The following is a 25,371-nucleotide window of genomic DNA, read 5'->3' as shown; positions in this document are numbered from 1 at the left end:
AAATTGTATTTTAGAATCCTACAAAGAATTTTAAAATATGATGAAAACTGATAGTGACACGGAAAGAAATTCATACTGCTAAAGGAACAACAAAAATGAGCATAGGACATAGACACAGCAGAGTTTGTGTGAGGGGTTACCTCCTGGCAGAGAAGCAGAATTAGATGAAATTAAGAGATTTTTGGGTTTTTTTGTTTCACTAAAGAAAATAAACTTTTTTACCAAAAGGAATAAATTGCTAATTATATATTTATAAAAATAGTAAGATATATAACCCAGTGGCTTCTTGTATAGAAGCCACCAAGTAGTTCAGCGGTGTAACTGAAAAAAGTAGGTCTCACAGAAACTTAATGTAGTATCTACACAGAGACAACTCTTTTATATTACTATATCTGGGCTCAGTTCAGTTCAGTTCAGTCACTCAGTCGTATCCGACTCTTTGCAACCCCATGAATCGCGGCACACAGGCCACCCTGTCTATCACCAACTCTCGGAGCTCACTCAAACTCACATCCATCGAGTCGGTGATGCCATCCAGCCATCTCATCCTCTGTCGTCCCCTTCTCCTCCTACCCCCAATCCCTCCCAGCATCAGGGTCTCATCCAATGAGTCAACTCTTCATATGAGGTGGCCAAAGTACTGGAGTTTCAGCTGTGGCATCAGTCCTTCCAATGAACACCCGGGACTGATTGCCCTGATTGCCTTTAGGATGGACTTGTTGGATCCCCTTGCAGTCCAAGGGACTCTCGAGTCTTCTCCAACAACACAGTTCAAAAGCATAAATTCTTCGGCCCTCAGCTTTCTTCACAGTCCAACTCAAACATCCATACGTGACCAGTGGAAAAACCATAGCCTTAACTAGACAAAGCTTTGTTGGCAAAGTAATGTCTCTGCTTTTCAATATGCTATCTAGGTTGGTCATAACTTTCCTTTCAAGGAGTAAGCGTCTTTTAATTTCATGGCTGAAATCACCATCTGCAGTGATTTGGAGCCCAAAAAAAGAAAGTCTGACACTGTTTCCACTGTTTCCCCATCTATTTGCCATGAAGTGATGGGACCAGATGCCATGATCTTCGTTTTCTGAATGTTGATCTTTAAGCCAACTTTTTCACTCTCCTCTTTCACTTTCATCAAGAGGCTTTTTAGTTCATCTTCACTTTCTGCCATAAGGGTGGTGTCATCCGCATATCTGAGGTTATTGATATTTCTCCTGGCAATCTTGATTCCAGCTTGTGCTTCTTCCAGCCCAGCGTTTCTCATGATGTACTCTGCATAGAAGTTAAATAAGCAGGGTGACAATATACAGCCTTGATGTACTCCTTTTCCTATTTGGAACCAGTCTGTTCCATGTCCAGTTCTAACTGTTGCTTCCTGACCTGCATATAGGTTTCTCAAGAGGCAGGTCAGGTGGTCTGGTATTCCCATCTCTTTCAGAATTTTCCACAGTTTCTTATGATCCACACAGTCAAAGGCTTTGGCATAGTCAATAAAGCAGAAATAGATATTTTTCTGGAACTCTCTTGCTTTTTCGATGATCCAGCAGATGTTGGCAATTTGATCTCTGGTTCCTTTGCCTTTTCTAAAACCTGCTTGAACATCTGGAAGTTCACGGTTCACGTATTGCTGAAGCCTGGCTTGGAGAATTTTGAGCATTTCTTTACTAGTGTGTGAGATGAGTGCAATTGTGTGGTGGTTTGAGCATTCTTTGGCATTGCCTTTCTTTGGGATTGGAATGAAAACTGACCTTTCCCAGTCCTGTGACCACTGCTGACTTTTCCAAATTTGTTGGCATATTGAGTGCAGCACTTTCACATAATCTTTCAGGATTTGAAATAGCTTAACTGGAATTCCATCGCCTCCACTTGACTTCACATTCCAGGATGTCTGGCTCTAGGTGAGTGATCACACCATCATGATTATCTGGGTCGTGAAGCTCTTCTTTGTACAGTTCTTCTGTGTATTCTCGGAGAAGGCAATGGCACCCCACTCCAGTACTCTTGCCTGGAAAATCCATAGACAGAGGAGCCTGGTAGGCTGCAGTCCATGGTGTCGCTAAGAGTTGGACACGACTGAGTGACTTCACTTTCACTTTTCTCTTTCATGTATTGGAGAAGGAAATGGCAACCCACTCCAGTATTCTTGCCTGGAGAATCCCAGGGACGGCGGAGCCTGGTGGGCTGCCGTGCGTGGGGTCACACAGAGTCGGACACGACTGAAGTGACTTAACATTAGCATCTGTATTCTTGCCACTTCTTAATATCTTCTGCTTCTGTTAGGTCCATACCGTTTCTGTCCTTTATCGAGCCCATCTTCGCATGAAATGTTCCCTTGGTATCTCTATAATTTTCTTGATGAGATCTCTAGTCTTTCCCATTCTGTTGTTTTCCTCTATTTCTTTTCATTGATACCTGAGGAAGGCTTTCTTATCTCTCCTTGCTATTCTTTGGAACTCTGCATTCAGATGCTTGTATCTTTGCTTTTCTCCTTTGCTTCTCTTCTTTTCACAGCTATTTGTAAGGCCTCCCCAGACAGCCATTTTGCTTTTTTGCATTTCTTTTCCATGGGGATGGTGTTGATCCCTGTCTCCTGTACAGTGTCATGAACCTCCATCCATAGTTCATCAGGCACTCTATCAGATCTAGTCCCTTAAATCTATTTCTTACTTCCACTGTATAATCATGAGGGATTTGATTTAGGTCATACCTGAATGGTCTAGTGGTTTTCCCTACTTTCTTCAATTTAAGTCTGAATTTGGCAATAAGGAGTTCATGATCTGAGCCACAGTCAGCTCCCCATCTTGTTTTTGCTGACTGTATAGAGCTTCTCCATCTTTGGCTGCAAAGAATATAATCAATCTGATGTCGGTGTTGACTATCCGGTGATGTCCATGTGTAGAGTCTTCTCTTGTGTTACTGGAAGAGGGTGTTTGCTATGACCAGTGCGTTGTCTTGGCAAAACTCTTATTAACCTTTGCCCTGCTTCATTCTGTACTCCAAGGCCAAATTTGCCTGTTACTCCAGGTGTTTCTTGACTTCCTACTTTTGCATTCCAGTCCCCTGTAATGAATAGGACATCTTTTTTGGGTGTTAGTTCTAAAAGGTCTTGTAGGTCTTCATAGAACCGTTCATCTTGAGCTTCTTCAGCGTTACTGGTTCAGACATAGGCTTGGATTACCGTGATATTGAATGGTTTGTCTTGGAAATGAACAGAGATCATTCTATCGTTTTTGAGACTGCATCCAAGCACTGCATTTCAGACTCTTTTTGTTGACCATGATGGCTACTCTATTTCTTCTGAGGGATTCCTGTCCATAGTAGTAGATACAATGGTCATCTGAGTTAAATTCACCCATTCCAGTCCATTTTAGTTTGCTGATTCCTAGAATGTCGACGTTCAGTTTTGCCATCTCCTGTTTGACCACTTCCAATTTACCTGGATTCATGGACCTGACATTCCAGGTTCCTATGCAATATTGCTCTTTACAGCATCGGACCTTGCTTCTATCACCAGTCATATCCACAACTGGGTATTGTTTTTACTTTGGCTCCATCCCTTCATTCTTTCTGGAGTTATTTCTCCACTGATCTCCAGTAGCATATTGGGCACCTACTGACCCGGGAAGTTCCTCTTTTAGTATCCTATCATTTTGCCTTTTCATACTGTTCATGGGGTTCTCAAGGCAAGAATACTGAAGTGGTTTGCCATTCCCTTCTCCAGTGGACCAAATTCTGTCTTATTTTATTAATAAGGTTAAGGTTATATCTGGGTTACCTAACCTTATTAATAAAATTTTAAAATTACTATTAAATCTTGTGGCCATATCTAAAGCAGAACATGAAAAGAGAAAACATTCTCTCTAAATAAATTTGTTGTTAATGTCATGATAAAAAATTGCACCTAGTTGTTTAAGCTGAACTCTTAAAATATTAACTCTGTAAAATCTGTTGTTCACAGTGCTACAAATTTTAAATGTATTTTAATTTTAAGAGGGAAAAAGTAACTCTACCTGTAAACTAATGGAACTGTCAAAAATAAAATGATAAAAAATAGTTCAGTAAAATGTACACTTCTGTTTTCTGACTACCTTAGCAAAGCTGCAGGTTTTTTTTTTAAAATTTTATTTCATGTATTTTACACAGAATAATACAACAAAGGATAATTGCCTTGGTTAAAATTCTTATAAATGACCTGAAAATTTATTAGCTCTTCTGTTTTTAATGGCAAATTTATCACTAAGTAGCTGAGTTTGAAAAAAAAAAAAATTAAAAGCACTTCTATTCAACCCTTGAAATCTAGGATCTAGCTGTATAGTCTATCAATTCTATGATTTAAAAAAAGAAAATAGCTATAATCTTTTCTAAATAACTACCTATGATTAAAAAATCCTGGCATATTGATAGCTTTAAGGAGATGGTAGAAAAATATATTCCATATCAGATTGCTTTGGCCATGGCAGATTTTCTACATGGAAATGATTTGAAAACTAGAAGTTTTTACTGGTTTCCAAGACAACAGTCTTGTTCAGTACTTATCGATTTGTTGTAGATTCCCTTATTATTTTGGTTATAAAACAGCCAAACCTCATTCCTTGGTCTGTGGTTGCCCTAAAAATTTGGCAAATATCAAAGATCTTCCATTGCGCCTTGATTTCTTCTTATTTAAATACAGGGAAAGTAATTGGCAGAGCAAAGACTAGAAGCCGAGTCTCGTAATGCCCAGGGATGCCCCTTCCCCTACATGACATAATCACTCACTGGCAATGAGAGTTATTGCCAACTCTCAATGGCAGTAGTTTCAATATTGAAACTATTACATATATAATAAGAACTCAGTATCCTTAAAGGCAAACAACAGTGAAAATTTGACTCATTCCATGTAGCAACTGTAAATTAACAGGAAAAAAATATAAAATTTTCTGTAGTTCAGACAATAAACTTAATTCTCTACTGATAATGTCAGGGCGAGCCAGTGATTAAGAGTTAGTTACACAATGAAAATACTTATTCTCAGTAACTGAAATGAAAAGTCTTACTTATTCCATTTGGTGATATGGTCCGTTGTAGCTTGAGTACATGAAAAACAGAAACTGTTACTAGCATCAAGGTTTTCTTCTTGGTCATTGATCCTGCAAGTGATGAGGTTGCACTTAATCCACAAACACCTGGGCGTATGTGGTCTTGGACTCGACTTGTTAGAATTCCTATCTCTTATCATTATACTTTGAAATAATTCTATCAACCCCATTTCATATCTTATCTATATGTGGGAGCTGAAATTATTTAGCCCAATGGCCTACTGTAGGGCGTAACTTGAATTAACTATGTTTTCCTGAGATTGATATAGTGTTGATATTGAACTTAGGTGTTTTCAAAACATATTTACGGCCTGTGTGTAAGATACACATGTTATCCAGGTATTATATGTGTATACCTATTTGCAACTGACAGGCTGTTTGGAGGCATCTGAGCTACTGCCATAATTGCTTTTAACAATGCACGTTAATTTGCTTCGTGCAAACTGAGTGTCATCATTATTTTAACTATTAAGAAAATGTTTGATTAGATTCATCCACTTACATCTGTGAATAAAGAAAACTACAACAGTTCTGACATTTCCAGCAGCACCTGGATATCAACTGCTCCCTAACTGCCTTCTAACCTGAGATGCAGTTTAAGTCTGGATTCATAAAGCTAGAGGAAACCTTGGGGGGAAACTGGGTTTAAACCCTTACCTGACCAAGGCAGGTCAGAGGGGGCAGAAAGGAGTGGTGGCTTGCCCCAGGGCGCACCACTGAGTGATCAAGAGCCAGAGTCAGGCCTCCAGGTTTCCATCCAGAGCTCTGTGATGCTGCTTTCCCCTTTTCTCAGGTCGTGGCACACAGAGAAAATGACATTGTTTTAAGACACGCTGAGGTAAACTGCAGGGGACATAGGACTTCATGAAAAATTCATGACAGTTTCTATTAAAAAATTATGAAATGTGTAAATTACAGAGGATCTTTAAAAATCAAATCCTGTTTTTAACACACAACCTCTTGTAATTCTCCTTGCTTCATCACTGCAGTTTGGTGGAAGCACCTCCTGTGTCGGAGAAGCTGCCTTTGGACACCTACACTCTAGGTTGATAACCACTGAATTACAATGAGTCATGTAAGACTGTGATCACTTAGTCATAAGTTCAATAACCCACTTACATAACCCTATAATGTTAATTCAAATATACTCAGCTTGGATTTCTCCATAGCCACCACCCTCAAACTGACACTTAACATATACACTGAATCATCGTACATGACTGCTGACTGATACTTCTTCCAGTGACTACTGAATGTCACGAAGACAGCTGACATTACACAGCAATGAAGTGGCTACAGTCTAGCCCAGCTGGCATACATTTCAAAATTGATTATGAAAATATGAAAGGTTAACAAGTTCTATTAGCACTTATAAATAGATTGATTTCTATAAAACATTTTTAGTAATTTACATTTTAAAATATACATACTGAGCACAAGGACAAACTAAAAAAATGTATTCAATGATACTTATGAAGAGTTAAGTAACGGTTCATCTCCTATTTTCCATTTGTCTTTGACCTGCTTACTTACTCTTGATTCACAGAAACTGGGACTGTTTTTGAAATTTAATAACTTTCTGGGGTTAGCTGGAGGCTAGTTATGAAAAAGGAAACACCTCAATTCTGAGTATAAAAGCTGCCTTGCTTGCATACTGGTTACTTCAAGAACCCCAAAAGGTACTACTTGTGCATGCTAAGTCTCTTCGGTTGTGTCTGACTCTTTGTGACCCTATGGACCATAACCTGCCAGGCTCCTCTGTCCATGGGATTCTCCAGGCAGGAATACTGGAATGGGTTGTCATGCCCTCCTTCAGGGGACCTTCCCAACCCAGTGATTGAACCCGCATCTCAATGTCTCCTGCATTGGCAGGTGGGTTCTTTACGATTAGTGCCACCTTCTATTCAGAATCAATGTGATGTTCATGAAGAGAAACATACAGCTGAATGCCTGTCTCATCCCCATCCCATTAAAATTAGTGAAATACACAGCTGTCACAGCAGAGACAATAGTGTATTGACTTTAATAGTAGTCAGAGCCAGGAGGAAAAGACAAAAACATACCACAAATACAAAGATAAAAGTGAAAAACTGAGTAATGGCTATTTAACTTACTCACATAGAGGTACAGGATTCAGTGCTCATAGAGAATCTTGGCTTTATTCCCTGGAGGGTCCCACCACATTTTTAGTTGCCTATCCCCGCCTCCAAATGTCAGACCAAAATGAATCACAGTAAACTCTGGATGACTGCTGTACTTCACTGAAAGAAGTTATTTGTTAACACGGCAATCACCTACATTATGGCAAAAACAGCCTGTGACCTATAAACATACTCAGCAGGACAAGCTCACGCCTCAAAGAGAAACTGCCCTGAGTCTCTGGAAGGAGATCGGACGCCACTCCACTCAGCCCCACGTGAGCTCCGGTCCCGACGTCATAGAGGGCGCGTCCTGTAGGCCAGGTGTGTGCTCACCACCCTATGCAGGGGTCTGGGCAGTCCCGCAGGTACGTCTCAAATTGACCTTTGGTAACATCTATCAAGACTGTGTACACCGTCAGCTGAAAGAAAAGTCAACTTTTACTTTAAGGATGTTTTCAGTTCTAAGATGACCCTACTTGTATCAGCATTTTTTATGGAACTGCTTATGAAGTTTCTTAACATTAAATTTGTTGTTGTCCAATCGCTGAGTTGTGTCTGAAATCTTTGCAGCCCCATGGACTGCAGCACGCCAGGCTTCCCATCGTGGAGTGTGTGTGTGTGTGTGTGTGTGTGTGTGTGTGCGTGTGTGTGTGTGCGCGCGCATGTGCGTGCGCGCGCCCCATGGACTGCAGCACGCCAGGCTTCCCATCGTGGAGTGTGTGTGTGTGTGTAAAGACACAAAAGATCCACATAATAAGTCAATAATAATGAAAACAACTGACTTCAATAGAACCATTACCACGCTATAAACAGGTATGGGAGAGAATGTTCAGTTCTTTACAAGGTCTTGATTCTGTGCCATACACTGCTTCACAATGCTTTAAGGCTCACTTAATGCTCCTCAGTGCATACTTTGCAAAGACCAGTGGTGTACTGTGGAGAATAGAGTGTAGCTTTGGCTTTCCTTATCCTGGAACCATTTCTCAAGCAGTGAGGAAAACTATGCAGACACACAGGTTAGAAGGTACACACCCAACTCACCAAGAATCTGTAAGTAACCCAACTGTGAACTCAAGCAAAGACGGCGTGGGCAAAATGAGACATTAGGGTTGGTGGGCAGAGGGAAAGCTTCCCTCAGAAGCCAGGTTCTCATGGAGGCACACTGATCTTGCTGCTGCTACTGCTGCTAATTCGCTTCAGTCATGTCCGACTCTGTGCGACCCCATAGATGGCAGCCCACCAGGCTCCCCCGTCCCTGGGATTCTCCAGGCAAGAATACTGGAGTGGGTTGCCATTTCCTTCTCCAATGCAGGAAAGTGAAAGTGAAGTCGCTCAGTCATGTCTGACTCTTAGCGACCTCATGGACTGCAGCCTACCAGGCTCCTCTGTCCATGGGATTTTCCAGGCAAGAGTACTGGAGTGGGGTGCCATTGCCTTCTCTGACACTGATCTTAGGGTTTAGCAAAAGGCGGCAAGGAACAAATGGGAAAAATCAGAGGAATCAGAAACATGCAAGAGAGGGGCTATTAGCAAACTGGATGATCAGAAGACTTTTGCATATTTTAGCTAAAGAGTAGGGAAAAGGCTGTACTAACGTTTAAGAAAAAAACCTAATCCACTAAGAAAGCTGTCTAAAAATAGACTTCAGACTTCCTTTTGTCTAGTATTAGGTGTTAGTTGCAGCATACAGCGTTGAATTCCTCATGGATGGAGAAGTCACTAATAACATGCTAAATTCAATCCAAATGCCATGTAAGTAAAGCTGGAAATAATATTCTGACCAAACTGTATATCAAGCTGCAGTGACTAACTTCTTTGTCACACCCCAAGAGTTATGGTTTTGGTCACACAAAAACATTTTAAAAAGCAGCCTTAAGCCAAACATGACTTGGAATTCTAGCTCTGATTGATCCAAGACAAAGGGGAAAGATAAAACATGGGATCAAATTCTTTTCCTAAAATCAAAAATACATATATGTACATATATTGAAAAAAAATACCTTGTTGAGGATAGGTTTTGTTGACAAGACATCATATATGGTTGCAAATGAGATATTCTAAAACACAAAAATAGTTATATTTAGTACATTAAATGCAGATGTTGGCAGCTTTATCCACACAAATGGGTCATTAGACCAAGATATTCTTCAATCAACCTCCCCTAACCCCCATGAAAGAATTTCCCTTGGGTCACTGTTCAGGTGATGATTCTAATATAGCATGCTTGCTTTCCTTCTCTTCCTTCCTTCTTGGATTCCTGAGATTCAACTCCACAGAGTGGTGTCCACCATTAACAAGGGAAAAGCACGGCGAAATTTTGCTCTTTATGTTAAAAACTCAGTGGAAACTGTCCAGAGACAATGACTGTTAGGAGGTTTATAAATTCTTAAAGGCCAATGAAAAATGTTAGAATGGAGATAATCTTTAGTAGTCACCATTTCTCTATATGACACTGGGAATGTACCTCTTGGGTTGTCTGGTTCAGACACATCTTCGCAGGTGTTCTGCGATCATCAAGGAAGAAGGGATTTTTCCATCGGTCATAATTTGTTTGTACCACATACCATCTACCGTGCTTGGGGTCGAGTCTAGATACAAAGAGAGATTTCTCCTAGGCTTCACACCTTAAATCCACACATGTCTGTCTATGCTTTAGTTTCTGCTTGTTTTGCTTGAGCAAATGTACTTACTCATATATATCCAGAGACTGTTTTCTGTCTCGTGTAATCACACAACCCTCCCCAGACTGGTTGCCTCCCAGGATAAAGTATGCTGGGGCCAATATCTTGGTTTTGGTCAATATATTCTTGGTTTCTTCATAACTACAAAGAAACATTTAGAACAAAGGAAAAACTTTTAGTTGACCTGAAATGGAAATTTTTAGCTGTGGAAACTAAGGGAAAACATCTGAGGAACATGTTTTTCTAAAAAGAATAGTGAACAATGGCTCAGGGAGAAAACAGTCCTTCGCTCCTCACAGTGAAACAGTGACATCAAACGTGAACGACAAACGAAATGATCATCATCTACCCTTACAGTCTATATACCTTTCACTCAACAACAGAACTAGGGAAAATAATATAAATTATTTTATTACTTGAAAATCAGAGCTATCAAAAATGGAAATGGATTTTCAAAGAAGACTACTAAATCGTATGCCCTGGAAATCAAGACTAATGCCCATTTATTTTAGGTCATTTGCATGGTAGTACTGGCTAAAGGCAGTTTTGCTACTACCAGATTTATGTAACAGCACAGAATATAACTTCTAGGTTAACAGGTATTACAATTTAAATGAAGATTTTGTTACACAAAATTCTTTTTTGTATGGGTGGGGGATTGTTTGCATACCAAGAAAACTTCATAGATGCCCTTCACAGATACACTGCTGCTGCTGCTAAGGTGCTGCAGTCGTGTCCGACTCTGTGCGACCCCATAGACGGCAGCCCACCAGGCTCCTCCATCCCTGGGATTCTCCAGGCAAGAATACTGGAGTGGGTTGCCATTCCCTTCTCCAATGCATGCATGCATGCTAAGTCGCTTCAGTCGTGTCCGACTCTGTACGACCCTATGGACAGCAGTCCACCAGGCTCCTCTGTCCACAGGATTCTCTAGGCAAGAATACTGGAGTGGGTTGCCATTTTTTCTTGCTATAAACACACACACACACACACAAACATGCAGAATTCCATGTTAGTGTCAAAGGTTCACCTAAGAAATTCTGAAATAGTTTCTCAATGGAAGATAAAGCTCAGAAGTATTTTAATATTAGTACTTTAAGAGAAACTACTTTAAAAGGTTCATGTACCATGATGCAAAGATGGTTTCAACATCCACAAACTAATCAACTTTATATACCCATTAAGCAATGAAGGATAGATGAATGGATGAAGAAGTTGTGGTACATACATACAATGGAATATTATTCAGCCATAAAAAAGAATGAATTTGAGTCAGTTATAGTGAAGTGGATGAACCCAGAGCCTGTTACACAGAGTGAAGTAGGTCAGAGAAAAACAAATACTGTATATTAACACACATGTGGCATCTAGAGAGATGGCACTGATGAACCCATCTGCAGGGAGGGAGGGAGACAGACACAGAGCATGAACCTGTGGACACAGTGAGGGGAGGACAAAGTGCGACATGCAGAAAGTAGCATCGACATATACACATTGCCACCTGCAAAGTGGAAGCTGGGGAGAAGCTGCCGTGTAACAGCGAGCCCGGTGTGGTGCTCTCTGACGACTTAGGTTGGGGGAGGAGAGGGAGGTTCAAGAGGGAGATGATATATGTATAATGAAGGCTGAACTGCATTGTCATATGGCAGAAAAAAACTATAAAGCAATTCCAATTAAAGAATAAAAAAATAAAAGATAAAAATATGATCTTAACAGATGCATTTGACAAAATTCAACATCTCAAAACAGTGTGTGCAGAGGGAACATACCTTAACATAATTAAGGGCCATATAAGAGAAGCTCACCATTAACATTATACTCAATAGTGAAAAGTTAAAAGTTTTTCCTCTAAGATTAGGAACAAGACAAACTTGTCCACTCTCACCATTTTTATTCAATATAGTATTGGTAGTATTAGCCAGAATAATCAGGCAAGAAAAAGAAATAAAAGGTATCCAAATCAGAAAGGAAGAAGTGAAATTGTCACTATTTGCAGATGATATAATACTATAATACTCTCCACGAAAAAAACTTTTAGGAATAATAAATTCAGTAAAGTTTCAGGACATGAAATCAGTATACAACAATCAGTTGTGGTTCCATACACTAGTAACATGATCAGAAAGAGAAATTAAGAAAATCGTCCCATTTGCAATCACATCCAAAAGAATAAAATACATGGGAATAAATTTAACCAATGCGTGAAAAACCTGTACACTGAAAACTATAAGACACTGATGAAAGAAGTAGAAGATGCAAAAAACCAAAGATATTCCATGGTCATGGATTGGAAGAATTAATGTTAAAATGTCCATACTACCCCAAAGAAATCTACACAGATTCACTGCAACCTCTCTTAAATTCTAAAGGCATTTTTCACAGAAATAGAACAAACAATCATAAAATCTGTATGGAATAACAAAGGCCATGAATAGCCAAAGCAATCTTGAAAAAGAACATCTATATTTCAAACTGTATTACAAAGCCACAGTAATCAAAACCATGCTGCTGGCATAAAAAAACGATCAGTGAAAGAGAATAAACAGCCCATAATTTATGAAAAAGGAACCAGGAATACACACTGGGGAAGAACAAGCTCTTCAAAAGATGGTATATGGGAAACTGGACAGCTACATGCAAAAGGATGAAACCAAACCACTGTCTCACACCATACACAAAAATAAAAATGCATTAAAGATTTAAACGTTAAGACCTGAAATCGTAAAACTCTTAAAAGAAAAACAGGTAATAACGCTCCTTGACACGACGGCAATAAGTTCTAGATTTGACACACAGACAAAGGTAACAAAGACAAAAATAAACAAGTAGGACAATGTCAAACTAAAAAACTTCTACACAACAGATAAAACCTTCAACAAAATGAAAAGGCAACCTACTGAACTGGATAAAATATCTGTAACTCATACATCCGATAAGGATTTAATATCCAAAGTATATATAGAACTGACACAACTCAATAGCAAAAAACAGACAATCTGATTAAAAAACGGACAGAGGGTCTGAACAGACATTTTTCCAAAGATGAGATACAGGTGGCTAACAGGTGCATGAGAAGGTGGGAAATGCAAACCAAAGCAAGGATAAGGATCATCTCACACCTGTCAGACTGGCTATTATCAAAAAGACAAGAGATAAGTGTTGGCCAAGACGTGGAGAAAAGGGAACCCTGTGACATTTGGTGGAATGTAAATTGGTGCAGTCACTACGGAACCACCAGTATGGAGTTTCCTCAAAAAACTATAATTACCACACAACCCGGCAATCCCACTTCTAAGTAATGATCTGAGGACATGAAAACACTAACTCTAAAAGATATTCGCATCCCCATATTAACTGCAGCATTATTTACCATAAGCCAAGTTATGGAAACAACCTAAGGAAGGATGAATGGATAAAGAAAATGCGGTATATATATAATAGAATATTATTTAACCATAAAAAAGAATGAAATCTTGCCATTTGTGACAACATGGATGGGCCTTGAGAGCATTTTGCTAAATTAAATAAAGACAAATACCATGTGATCACACTTAGAAGTAGAATCTACAACAAAACATTTTAAAATTCACAGGTATAGAGAACAACCTGGTGGCTGACAGAGGTGGGGCAGGGTGGTGAGAGGTGGGTGAAGGGGATCAAAAGGTACAAAATTCCAGGATAAAATCAGTCCCGAGGGTGCCATGTACATCACAGTGACTACAGTTAATAATACTGTACCGCATATTTGAAAGTTTCATAGAGAATAAACCTAAAAATTTCTCATCACAAGGAAAAAAATCGTAACTGTGTGGTGACAGATGTTAACTAGACTTATTGTGATCATTATGCCATATATACAAATATCTAAACATTTTGTAGCATGCTTCTTATACTAATATGTCAATTATACCTCAAGGAAAAATATAAAAATAAAAAATCTGATAATAAAGCAACTAAACAGATTACCTTGTGCTATTTTCTAGAACTGATCTAATGATAAACCCTACCCACTGGGCATCTTTCTTTCCCAAAATCCATTCCATGACACCTGGAAGAGATAAAACACACACAGTGTCACAGGACCTAGAAGAGATTAAACTATTCAGCAGAAACCACAGCCTAGCCTTCTTAAAACAGCTATGAAATTCCCATTTCATTTAAGAGCTCTCTACTTACCCATAAAACCACCATCTATACTGAAGCGTTCATTGAGCGTAACACTAAACAGTCCCTGAAAAGAAAACAAAGCCGTGAGGTCAGAAACCTCCACCATCCTGTTTAAGCCCTCTCACTGTGCTCTTTTGTTTTTTTTTAAATTTATTTTCTTTTTTTTCTTTTTTTTTTTTATTTTAGACCCCATGGACTGTAGCCTACCAGGCTCCTCCGTCCATGGGATTTACCAGGCAAGAATACTGGAGTGGGTTGCCATTTCCTTCTCCAGAGACTGTGCTCTTTTGTATACTGTTATATCAGGGCCTAGACTGGGGACTTCAGGGTGTGGGGGGAGAGAAAAAAAAATCAAGGCATGATACTACTTTTTAGAAGTTCAAAGCATGTTTCACATCTAGTGTGTGAGATAAGTAGATAGATGTTATTGGCCACACTTTTCCAACAAGGAAATTGAAATGCAAGGACTTAATGACTAACTTGCCTGAGGGCCAGAGCCATGGCCAGATTCCAAGGTTTACACTCAGCCCTAGTGACCCAACCATGGGCTTTATGTCCAAAAAAGGCTCAGAAATCTTCGCTTCCTCTTACTCTTCTCTACCTCATGAGCTAAAGGTAACAAGAAGTACAATGGGACAACCTGGGGCTTCATATTCTCTTCAGGTTCTCACTTTCTTAGACTCCATCATTCACACAGAGCTACCTGTAAAATCTGGTAACAACAGATTCCTTACTGGTTTGAATCCTGTTAACATGCCCACGTAGCCAGCAAAGGTTGTTGCCTTGAAGAGAGTTTTATTGTTCCTCTGGAAGTCCAAATTCACTGTTAAAGGTTTTAGTTCCTCAGTTATGACCCAAGTATCATTATTTATATTCCACCTACAAAAGACAAATTTCAGTGACATTTAATAACAGTGACAATAAGGATGAGTATGAAGACTATGGTCAAGTATTATGCTGTGCTGTGTGCTGTGCTTAGTTGCACAGTCATATCTGACTCTTTGTGACCCCATGGACTGTAGCCCGCCAGGCTCCTCTGTCCAGGGGAATTCTCCAGGCAAGAATACTGGAGTGGGTTGCTATGCCTTCTTCCAGCAGATCTTCCCAATCCAGGGATCAAACCCAGGTCTCCCACACTGCAGGTTGATTCTTTACTATCTGAGCCACCTGGGAAGCCTGGTCAGATATTACAGCAGGTGCTTTATCGACCCAATCCCCAATGATCAATATTCATAAGGATTTTCCAATATAGGTAAGTTTTATCTTCCATTTTCCATGATAATACTGAGGATCAGAGAAGTTAAGTAACTCCCCTAACATGACACAGCCTATAAATAGCAAATCCCAGATAATATTTAGGTCTCCAATTACAAAGCACTGTCATATTTTTTTTTCAGGAAGGTAAAGAAGACACATGAAATAGAATGCTATTCTTGTACTCTCAACTGAATAGGAGCATGCTTAATCTGGTCTCAAAACTAAAAAATCTAGGGTCTTCCTTTCTGGTCATATTCTGGGAATGACTTGGTACTTAACTTTGTCATCAATGTAATACTACCTGCTCTTCTTAGGGACTGAGACATACCACATTGTTTTGTTTTGTTTTTTTACTTACCCAAGAAATACTCCAAAATCCAAGTTTCGCCCATGTAGTAGATGACCTAAATTGAAAGCAAGCAGAAGAGACGTGTAACAGCAATTATGACAGGACGATTGGTTCTAAACGAAAGCTGGACACTTAATTTTGGTTAAGTAATATTCCTGACTATTCAATTCAACAGTAAGAACTAAGTAGCACCTAACATCACAAGCCTTAACAAGATGAAAAGGCTGTCCCTGTCACACTGGCCAGATTCCCCCTCGGTACCTGAGAGCACAGGGCTCCAGGTAAGACTAGAAGATGGGGAAAGATCAGCGGCCATGGTTTCACCGTGACACTATCCTCCTCAGACAAAGCTATCTTGGCCTCACCTAATGTGACTTACCAACACACTTCCCTTCAGGGATTGTCACCTACAGCTGTACCCAGAGTATAGGTCAAAAAATAACAGTGAATCAGGGTACATCACCCTGGGCCTTGTAATCTAAGGACTTGTCAGGAAAAATATGGAAAAGTGAAGTTGGTCTACACAGGATCCATTGGCCCGAAAATGATGGGAGAAACTCTGTTCTGCCCCTGTGAGTACTTAGATCAAATCACAAATAGGGGTATAAGTAGCCTATGAGGGAAAGAAAGAATGTTTTCAGTCCTGAAACAATTTGTGCAACAGGTCTGCATGCCTAAATTAAACTTTAATAGCTGTTACAGTGATTTTAAAATAAGAACAGTTTTCAATTCACTTTCCAAAAAAAAAAAAATCAAGATCTATAAAACCCTATGCAACATGCACATATATGCATAGCAAGTCTGTATTTTAAAAGTTCTGATTTCATTTATTTCAAGATTTTTCTTCTATTTTGTGCTTTGCACCACCTACCCTCCCCCAGCACACATTCATTTACCTTCTTTGTCTTCTGTTATTATTGAAGTACAAATGGTAAAAAATTCATAGAAAATATTGAATAAAATAATCTCTCCTATGAGAAAAAAAAGGAAATTTTCTGGTCAATATGCAGAATCGTGACATTGTCAGGAAAATTCTTTTTTAAGAAAATGTGTAACTATCGTCATCATGTGAGTTTTTGCTTGGGCAAACGTTAAGTGTCTGCAGATAATCTGAGTGAGCCTGTATGGCTGGTGGGGCAGGGGTCTCTCCCTCTGTCAAAGGCACTGTGGGAATTCACTGAGGAAAGGATAGCCTTTTTAGTCAACAGTAATGTCAATTGGAAAGAACTTGAACTTTGATCCCTAACCCATACCATATGCATGTTAATTCGAGATACACCATGGGCCTATCTGTAAAAAGTAAACAAAAGTCATAGAGAAGAAAACACGTAAGAATTATGTTTTGGGGGTAGGCAAATATCACTTATGTTAGTCGCTTAGTCATGTCTGACTCTTTGTGACCCAATGGATTAGATCCCGCCAGACTCCTCTGTCTGTGGAATTCTCCAGGCAAGAATACTGGAATGGGTAGCTTATCCCTTCTCCAGGGGATCTTCCCAACCCAGGAATCAAACCCAGGTCTTGCGCATTGCAGGCAGATTCTTTACCAGCTGAGTCACAAGGGAAGCCCAAGAATACTGGAGTGGATAGCCCATCTCTTCTCCAGCAGATCTTCCCAACCCAGGAATTGAACCAACCGGGGTCTCCTGCATTGCAGGCAGATTCTTTACCTACTGAAACTATGGCTCAGCTGGTAAAGAATCTACCTGCAATGTAGGAGACCTGAGTTCGATCCCTGGGTTGGGAAGATCCCCTGGAAAAGGGAAAAGCTACCCACTCCAGTATTCCAGCCTAGAGAATTTCATGGACTGTATAGTCCATGGGGTCAAAAAGAGTCGGAAACACTGAGCGACTTTCACTTTCACTTTCTTTACCAACTGAGCTATCAGGAAAGCCCCAATTAAACCATAAGAGTGAATATAACACACTCAACAAAATGCCCAAATAAAAGAGAGTGACACTATCACATGGAGAATCAGCAAGTGGAAAAAAGGCTTGTATCAATACTATGCTAACTGTCAATGGTTAAAATCACTTTGAAAAACTGGTTGGCAGAGACTCCAAGACTAAATACTCAGCTAACCTATAACCCAGGTCATATCCCAGAGAAATACGTGTACATGCCCATCAAAAAACATGAACAAGAATGTTCGTAACTCAAATGTGGAAATGACAAATATCCTAGTCGTACAATAGCCTACTGCCTATAATGGTATGTGCAAGAAACCAGACAACAGCTCATATTGTTTGGCTCTATTTGTACGACGTTTAAGGGGCAAAACTAACCTAAGGTGAAGTCCAAATAGTGGTTACCAAGAAGTTCAGAATCGTGCAGAATGGAGCAGGCTGGATTGCTGTAATTTGTTTCTGTATCTTGTTCTGAGTTGTGATTAAACGCACGTATGCATGGGGAGTGCCGGGTGGTGCAGTGGTAAAGAGTCTACCTGCCAATGCAGGAGATGTGGGTTTGATCTCTGGGTTAGGAAGCTCCCCTGGAGTAGGAAATGGCAACCCATTCCAGTATTCTTACCTGGAAAATGCCAGGGACAGAGGAGCCTGGCAGGCTACAGTTGGACATGACTGAGACACACACACTCCTGGATTTTAAAAATTCTATTGATCTGTATTCCTAAGATCTATGTACTTCACTGTATGCATTAACATACCCCAATAAAAAATTGGGGGTACTTTAATAAACTTTGTAAAACTGCAGTGAACTTTACCTAAAGGGATTTCAGTTACAGCTGCAATCCCCTTCATTTCCTCCTCGAAAGGGCCAGGGAAGTTGCCAAGCAGACCAGGCTGAAAAACAAATACATTAACAATCATTCAACCTGAACTGTAGCTTTGAGATTTGGTTCTTTTACATATACTCTGTACTAGCCATTGTTGCCACAACAGGTGATCAAAGCTTATTTTTTTTGCCTAAGGGGTTAAAACCTGTGTTTTTAAAAATTGATTAATTAATTTTTGGCTTTGCTGGGTCTTCCTTGCTGCGCTCGGGCTTTTCTCTAGCTGTGGCAAGCAGGGCTACTCTCTAGGTGCCGTGCGAGGGTTTCTCCTTGCAGTGGCTTCTCTTGTTGTGCAGCATGGACTCTAGGTGCGAGGGCTAGAGTAGTAGTTGGAGTAGTAGATGGAGTAGCAGTTGGAGCGGCAGCTGGAGCAGCAGGTGGAGCAGCAGATGGAGCAGCAGACGGAACAGGAGGTGGAGTAGTAGTTGGAGTAGCAGATGGAGTAGCAGTTGGAGCAGCAGCTGGAGCAGCAGACGGAGCAGCAGATGGAGCAGGAGATGGAGTAGTAGTTGCAGTAGTTGTGGCCTGCAGGCTTAGCTGCCCCATGTTCATCCACAAACCATGTCTTTTATAAATACATTAAAAAGCAACTAATTGCTGAAATTTACCACGCTATTTTATGTCTTGTAATATTACCAAGGGCCAGAATTTTAAGTCCCTCTGAGGTTTTAACAGTAGTCTGAAATAAAAGCAAATTTGTCCAAGTTCCTTAGACAAGGCTGTCAAATTACGCCTTTAAATAAGTATAGAGCCTTTGCCGAAACGTGTGTATATTTGGCTGTGTGTGTCTTTAACATTTATTGTAGGAAGTAATATTTCTTACCAACTTTTGATCCACTAAGTGTATAATTTTTCCACTTGGCACAAATGCATTTACTATATTCTTCATGGAATTCACTATAACTTTCAGCTGAAAAATAAATTTAAAAATTGATTAGAGACATAAGGAAGCGTTGACATTTAACATTAATCTTCATATAGAAAAGTATTTGAAGACCATTTTAGAAAAGGCTTGTAATTAATGTACATCCATGTTTACTAAATGATTAGCCCTGTTTTGTAAATCACAGTAATCATAATTGTCATCATGTCACACTGATCTGTATACCTAAGATCTGTGCACTTTACTGTATGTATACCATACCCCAATAAAAATTTTCTGAAAGCCTATAATCTGTATTTTAATCAAGAATCACACAATGAATTACAGGTTTTATTTCAACTGTGTGCAATGAATATATATATTAATAAAAAAACTGAATGCTTTTTAAGTGTTAAAAAAGATTAATTTTGGTGTAACAAAAAAAGATATAGATTTTTGACTTATCTATATGTAGCTAAATAAGAGAGTACTATTTAAAAACATATGTAAACAAGACATATCTTTAACATGATACACGATTAACTTTAGATGAAAATATATGATGTGAGATAAAGAAACAAAGGCAGAGGCTAGTAAAAATCGAGAAGCTACAGAAAAATGACATCCTCTTTTCTCTACTATCATTTATTATAAATGGCAGAGAACCATGGAAAGCAGATTCTTAAAATACGTGGTACAAAGTATCATGATGTGTTCTTTTAAATACAATTATATTCAGTCAAGTCAGAAATAAAAGATTTAAGAATCACACCCTACCGCTGGTGCTTTGACCACCATCAATTCATGCCATCTTTTGTACGGTGGTAAATCGAGATTTATGGTGTACCATGGAACTGGACCCCTGTAACTGCAATGAGAGGTGTATCATCTTCAAATGTTTAAAAGCAGTTTCCTCATGATGGTTAGATAGTTACATCATTATAGGTATGTTAGAGACATATTCTTAATAACAACAGAGAAGTTGGTACTCAAACCAAAATTTGCAAAAAAGCTCATTTTCCACTCAGCACTTCTGTCCTGGGTCATTTATTCAATGCCATTTTAGAAACCCTAAAATGGAATTACAGCATTATAGAAAGGTTAACGCATAATGGTGATAGGTAAAATAATCAATTTTGGCTCAATAGCTGTATGTAACCTGAGTATCACTGCTAGAAAATATATACCTTTTTTTTCCATCCTAAATCTCTACGAAGATTTAGTCTAGGCTCTGGGGACTTCTCCATTTGGTTTCCCAGTCTCAGAATTCCCTCTTAGATAGTCTCAACACTATTGTCAAATCATTGACTCTAGAGCTGGCTTCAGTAAGGTCACTTTTAAGCCCCCAGAATGGCAACATAATATATGAGCTTCCCACCACTGACTTCAAGAACCTTCACTACTGACTCAGCCATGCTACTCTTCCTACTATGCTGCTGCTGCTAAGTTCCTTCAGTCATGTCCGACTCTGTGCAGCCCCATAGACGGCAGCCCACCAGGCTCCACATGCCCGGGATTCTCCAGGCAAGAACACTGGAGTGGGTTGCCATTTCCTTCTCCAATGCACGAAAGTGAAAAGTGAAAGTCAGCCCACCAGGCTCCTCCGTCCATGGGATTTTCCAGGCATCCTACTATACGTCCTCTCTTCTCCGTTTTTTTTTTTTTTTGCTATGCTGGAGGAACTAAAAAGCCTCTTGATGAAAATGAAAGTGGAGAGTGAAAAAGTTGGCTTAAAGCTCAACGTTCAGAAAACGAAGATCATGGCATCCGGTCCCATCACTTCATGGGAAATAAATGGGGAAACAGTGGAAACAGTGTCAGACTTTATTTTTGGGGGCTCCAAAATCACTGCAGATGGTGACTGCAGCCATGAAATTAAAAGACGCTTACTCCTTGGAAGCAAAGTTATGACCAACCTAGATAGCATATTGAAAAGCAGAGACATTACTTTGCCAACAAAGGTTCGTCTAGTCAAGACTATTGTTTTTCCGGTGGTCATGTATGGATGTGAGAGTTGGACCGTGAAGAAGGCTGAGCGCCGAAGAATTGATGCTTTTCAACTGTGGTGTTGGAGAAGACTCTTGAGAGTCCCTTGGACTGCAAGGAGATCCAACCAGTCCATTCTGAAGGAGATCAGCCCTGGGATTTCTTTGGAAGGAATGATGCTAAAGCTGAAACTCCAGTACTTTGGCCACCTCATGCGAAGAGTTGACTCACTGGAAAAGACTGTGATGCTGGGAAGGATTAGGGGCAGGAGGAGAAGGGGATGACAGAGGATGAGACGGCTGGATGGCATCACTGACTCGATGGACGTTGAGTCTGAGTGAACTCCGGGAGTTGGTGATGGACAGGGAGGCCTGGCGTGCTGCGATTCATGGGGTGGCAAAGAGTCGGACACGACTGAGCGACTAAACTGAACTGAACTGATGGCATATGGGATCTTAATTCCCCAACAAGGGATCAAACCCAGACCCCTTGCATGAAAGCACAGAGTCTTACCACTGGACCACCAGGGAAGCCCCCACATTCTCTCTCCTCATTCTTCTTATTAAGTCCAAGCCAAGTCACTGTTCGATCATATTCATTCCCCGAAGTCCTACTCTTCAATTTACACATAGCCATTTCTACTGTGAGGATAGTAGCAACATCCACTACTGATCAGTGGAGCCAGGGCTAAAATCCTGATGGATGAACTCTGCTACTATTCTCTGTTGCCACGGAAACATTATCTTCTGGCACCTGTTACTGAACTGAAAGAGCCTCTTAAGGGTGTGCCATTCAGTGACTGATAAGCTTAAATCTGCCTAAAAATAGCCAGCATTTGCTCCTTTACTGCCCTGCTCCAGAGAAGCAAATGGTGCACTCTGGTGGGTGCTACAATGTTACCAGGCTCTTAAATATACAGACATAAATCCAGACTGATTTCTATAGTGGGTGTGGGTTAAGAGGGGATGTGTTAGTTCCTACAAGTCACAGTATTGGGGTCCTATTTATACTTCTGTAGTCATGAAGAAGAATAATTCTTGGTTAAAGCTGTATGCATTCTGTCTTCCTTTCTCTGCAGCAGGCTACTTTTAGGGCAAGGGAAGAGCAGAGAGAAACAGTGACCGTTCCTGACACCTCTTCCTTCTTTTTCACATTCTGTACCCCCTGGGGTGGTGAGCCATTCTTAGATCTTTCCCTATTTAGCCACGTAGGATTTGAAAAGGCCAAAACCCTCAACTAAAAACATTAATATTCAACACACTAAACATGATATTGGCCCTTCCTGTTTTCCAATCCTGTTTTGGCCTCAATAGTTTTGATTATCATGGGCAGGGTTTTATTTTTTTGACTGTTTCACGTGAGATCCCACACTCTCTTGTTTCAGCATGATAGGGTGGTTTATACTCAGGCATCACAGAAAATCACCGGTGACCTCTGCATTTGTTAGCATGAGAAAAATACTTAGGGGGAGATAGAAGAATTTAGTGGAGAATGCTAATCCTTTTTTTCTTCCCCTGATTTTGATGGGCTCGAAATGGGACATTTCATCATGGGGTATTTTCACATTTGTTCAAAGTCTTAGCCAAATGCATACCACACAAACCTGAGGGAAACAAAATCATCTCAGGATAGAAGACATGACTTAAGGTTTTATTCAGTGTCGTTACTTCTATGAGATCATACTTAACATGGAGAGAAATCTCCAGGAAGGTCAGTGTGAATCCTGCTCGTCTGATGTTTACTCACGTGGGCCCTGAAGGAGGATAGGTTGATTTTCTGCAGTCTTCAGTCCACTAAAAAAGCAAAGACAAAAGTTTCAGAAAAACAGAGTAGGCAATCTGCAAAGACAGCTGGTGAAGACAAAATCAAGTATGATTTGTCATTTTAGACCATTTCAATGCCTCTTAAAAGTCTTTTTCTCCCATGAAAACTTCAAAATCTCAAACTTAAGTGAATTTTCGGTCTCTTCAATTTACTAATTTGGCTTTTCAACTGCAAATACATTGAGTTAAGAAGAAATACAAGAATATAGATTGAGGCTTCCTTGGTGGTACAGTATTTAAGACTCTGTGCTTCCAATGCCGGGGGTGCGGGTTCAGTCCTTTGTAGGGGAACTAAGATCCCACATAAATGGATGTAGAGCTGAGTCACTCCGCTACATCTGAAACTAACACAGCATTGTAAATCAACCATATTTCAATGTTTAAAAAATTAAAAAAAAATGTAGATGGAGGGAGTTCCTTGGAGGCCCAGTGGTTAGGATTTGGGGCTTTCAGTGCTGTGGCCCAGGTTCAATCCCTGGTGGGGAAACGGAGATCCCAAACGCCCCATGGTGCAGCCAAAGGAAGAAGAAACTGTAGAAAAAGGTTTATGACAACTAGGTTGATTTATCACTTGCCAGGATCTGATATACTTATGAGCTAACTCTACTGCAAGAAATCTGCATCCTAAACCAGACTTTCAGGGCACAAGGCCAGGCCCCTTCATACTCTGGCCCTTCATCACCCCAGCCTCCGTGTACAGCCACATGCAACAGCATGCTGTGCTCTCTCACTGTTCATGCCTGTGCAAGCACCCGCTCTGCCTTCTGCCTACAAGGCCCACCCTCCACCTTGTAAACTTTTGGCTCCAACTTCTAAGATCCAGCTCAGATGTCTTTTTGGTGATGTCTTCATCTAATTGCCCCGGGAGAATAGCCACCCTCTCCTCTTTACTCCCACAGCACACGTACACATCTCCCTTGCTACCCTTCTGATCACATACACATCTCCCTTGCTACCCTTCTGATGTGCCCTGTACTCCTTTGTGCGTCTCTTCACAACCAGACTGTGTTCTTGAGGAGTGTGCAGAGCCCCTGCGCGGAGGCTACCGCTGAGGTAATGAAGGAACAAGACTGTTTTTAGGGAACACGGTTTAGTCTTGGCAGCAAAACCGAAATGGTTCTCAGTACAAAATGATTTAAAAAAAATCCACACTGACTTATCATTCTTTTATTACTAGTCTCAAAATGCCAGGATGCATTCATCTTCTTTTTGCTGGAGACCCAATATTGCAAGAGAAAAAAAAATTGTTTTAAAGAAGCATAAATTCACAGTAAAAGGAAGGTGACGTAGGAAAGGAAACTACTAGCACTGTAGTTTGACCTCAGAAAATATATCCACAGCAAATTTGTCTGGGAATGCAGATCTCACATCCTGTTTTAACTTTTGATCACCCGGGAAGTGTATAAGGTAGTCTGACGTTACCCGATATTCAAACATTAATTGTCAAAATACCACAATACGTTTCTCACGTAAGTACCGTTTTGTTTATCACTTTTGGTTGAACTCATTAAAAAACAGTATTACCGTTTTGTTTATCACTTTTGGTTGAACTCATTAAAAAACAGTATTAAGTGTAAACTTAAATTTTCAAAGGCTATCATTAGAACTTAAGCTCCATTTCACATGATTGGAATATAAAATATTAGATATTAAATAGTATCGATTTGACAGTTCAGAATCAAATTAGCACAAGCTAATTTTCAAAGCCAATCAGTGTTCAATAAGACTGACTGAGGGTGGTGGTTCTTATTCAGAAAAATTTCAGTCTCAGTCCTGAGTTCAGAAGTTGTAGTAAAACTGCACTGCTGCCAGCAGAGGCAGGGACAGTCAGGATACACAGCGTCTATTTCTTATAAAATTCACACAAGTGAAAAATCTGTGAGAGCAAAAGAAGTTCACAGTTGAATAACAACAACATGATAGATTTGAGTATGTTCCACAAAGTACCTGCCAATCAACAATAAAATTACTAACCACAAGCTTTAAACATCTGGCATTTTCAGAAATTTTGTACATTTGTCCAACTAAGCTTTTTTTCTGCTCCACCACTATTAATTGTTACATATCACAGCAGATTCCACTTCAGGTTTTAGGGAACTACTAAATTCTCAAGTTCTCTGAAAACACCCTTGGCCTGCTGTTGCTTTACACAGACTATTCACAAAGACTAAATCTTTAGTCTCAAACTTGGCATTGGATGCTCTAATAAATACTGAGAAGCGATCAGTGTCAAGAGTC

The 25,371-nt window shown here is 40.0% G+C and overlaps 1 protein-coding gene across 4 annotated transcripts in view; it reads right to left on the bottom strand.

The window, feature by feature from the left end:
• Positions 1-7,079: 7,079 nt before the first annotated feature.
• ASAH1 (N-acylsphingosine amidohydrolase 1) overlaps positions 7,080-25,371 on the bottom strand; it is a 31,628-nt gene continuing 13,336 nt past the window's right edge. For 3 of the 4 annotated variants that reach the window (NM_001075459.2, XM_005225967.5, XM_024986224.2), the window contains 13 exon segments: positions 7,080-7,635; positions 9,217-9,273; positions 9,681-9,804; positions 9,907-10,038; positions 13,864-13,945; positions 14,074-14,128; positions 14,799-14,943; positions 15,680-15,725; positions 16,567-16,641; positions 18,394-18,472; positions 19,286-19,372; positions 20,102-20,192; positions 23,057-23,103. In NM_001075459.2, the coding sequence (NP_001068927.1) occupies positions 7,546-7,635; positions 9,217-9,273; positions 9,681-9,804; positions 9,907-10,038; positions 13,864-13,945; positions 14,074-14,128; positions 14,799-14,943; positions 15,680-15,725; positions 16,567-16,641; positions 18,394-18,472; positions 19,286-19,372; positions 20,102-20,192; positions 23,057-23,103 (1,110 nt within the window). In that variant the 3' untranslated portion in view covers positions 7,080-7,545. 4 annotated transcript variants of the gene reach the window in all.

Source organism: Bos taurus, chromosome 27 (genome assembly GCF_002263795.3).
Source record: "Bos taurus isolate L1 Dominette 01449 registration number 42190680 breed Hereford chromosome 27, ARS-UCD2.0, whole genome shotgun sequence".
NCBI lineage: Eukaryota > Metazoa > Chordata > Mammalia > Artiodactyla > Bovidae > Bos > Bos taurus.
This window is presented reverse-complemented; position numbering and strand designations above follow the sequence as displayed.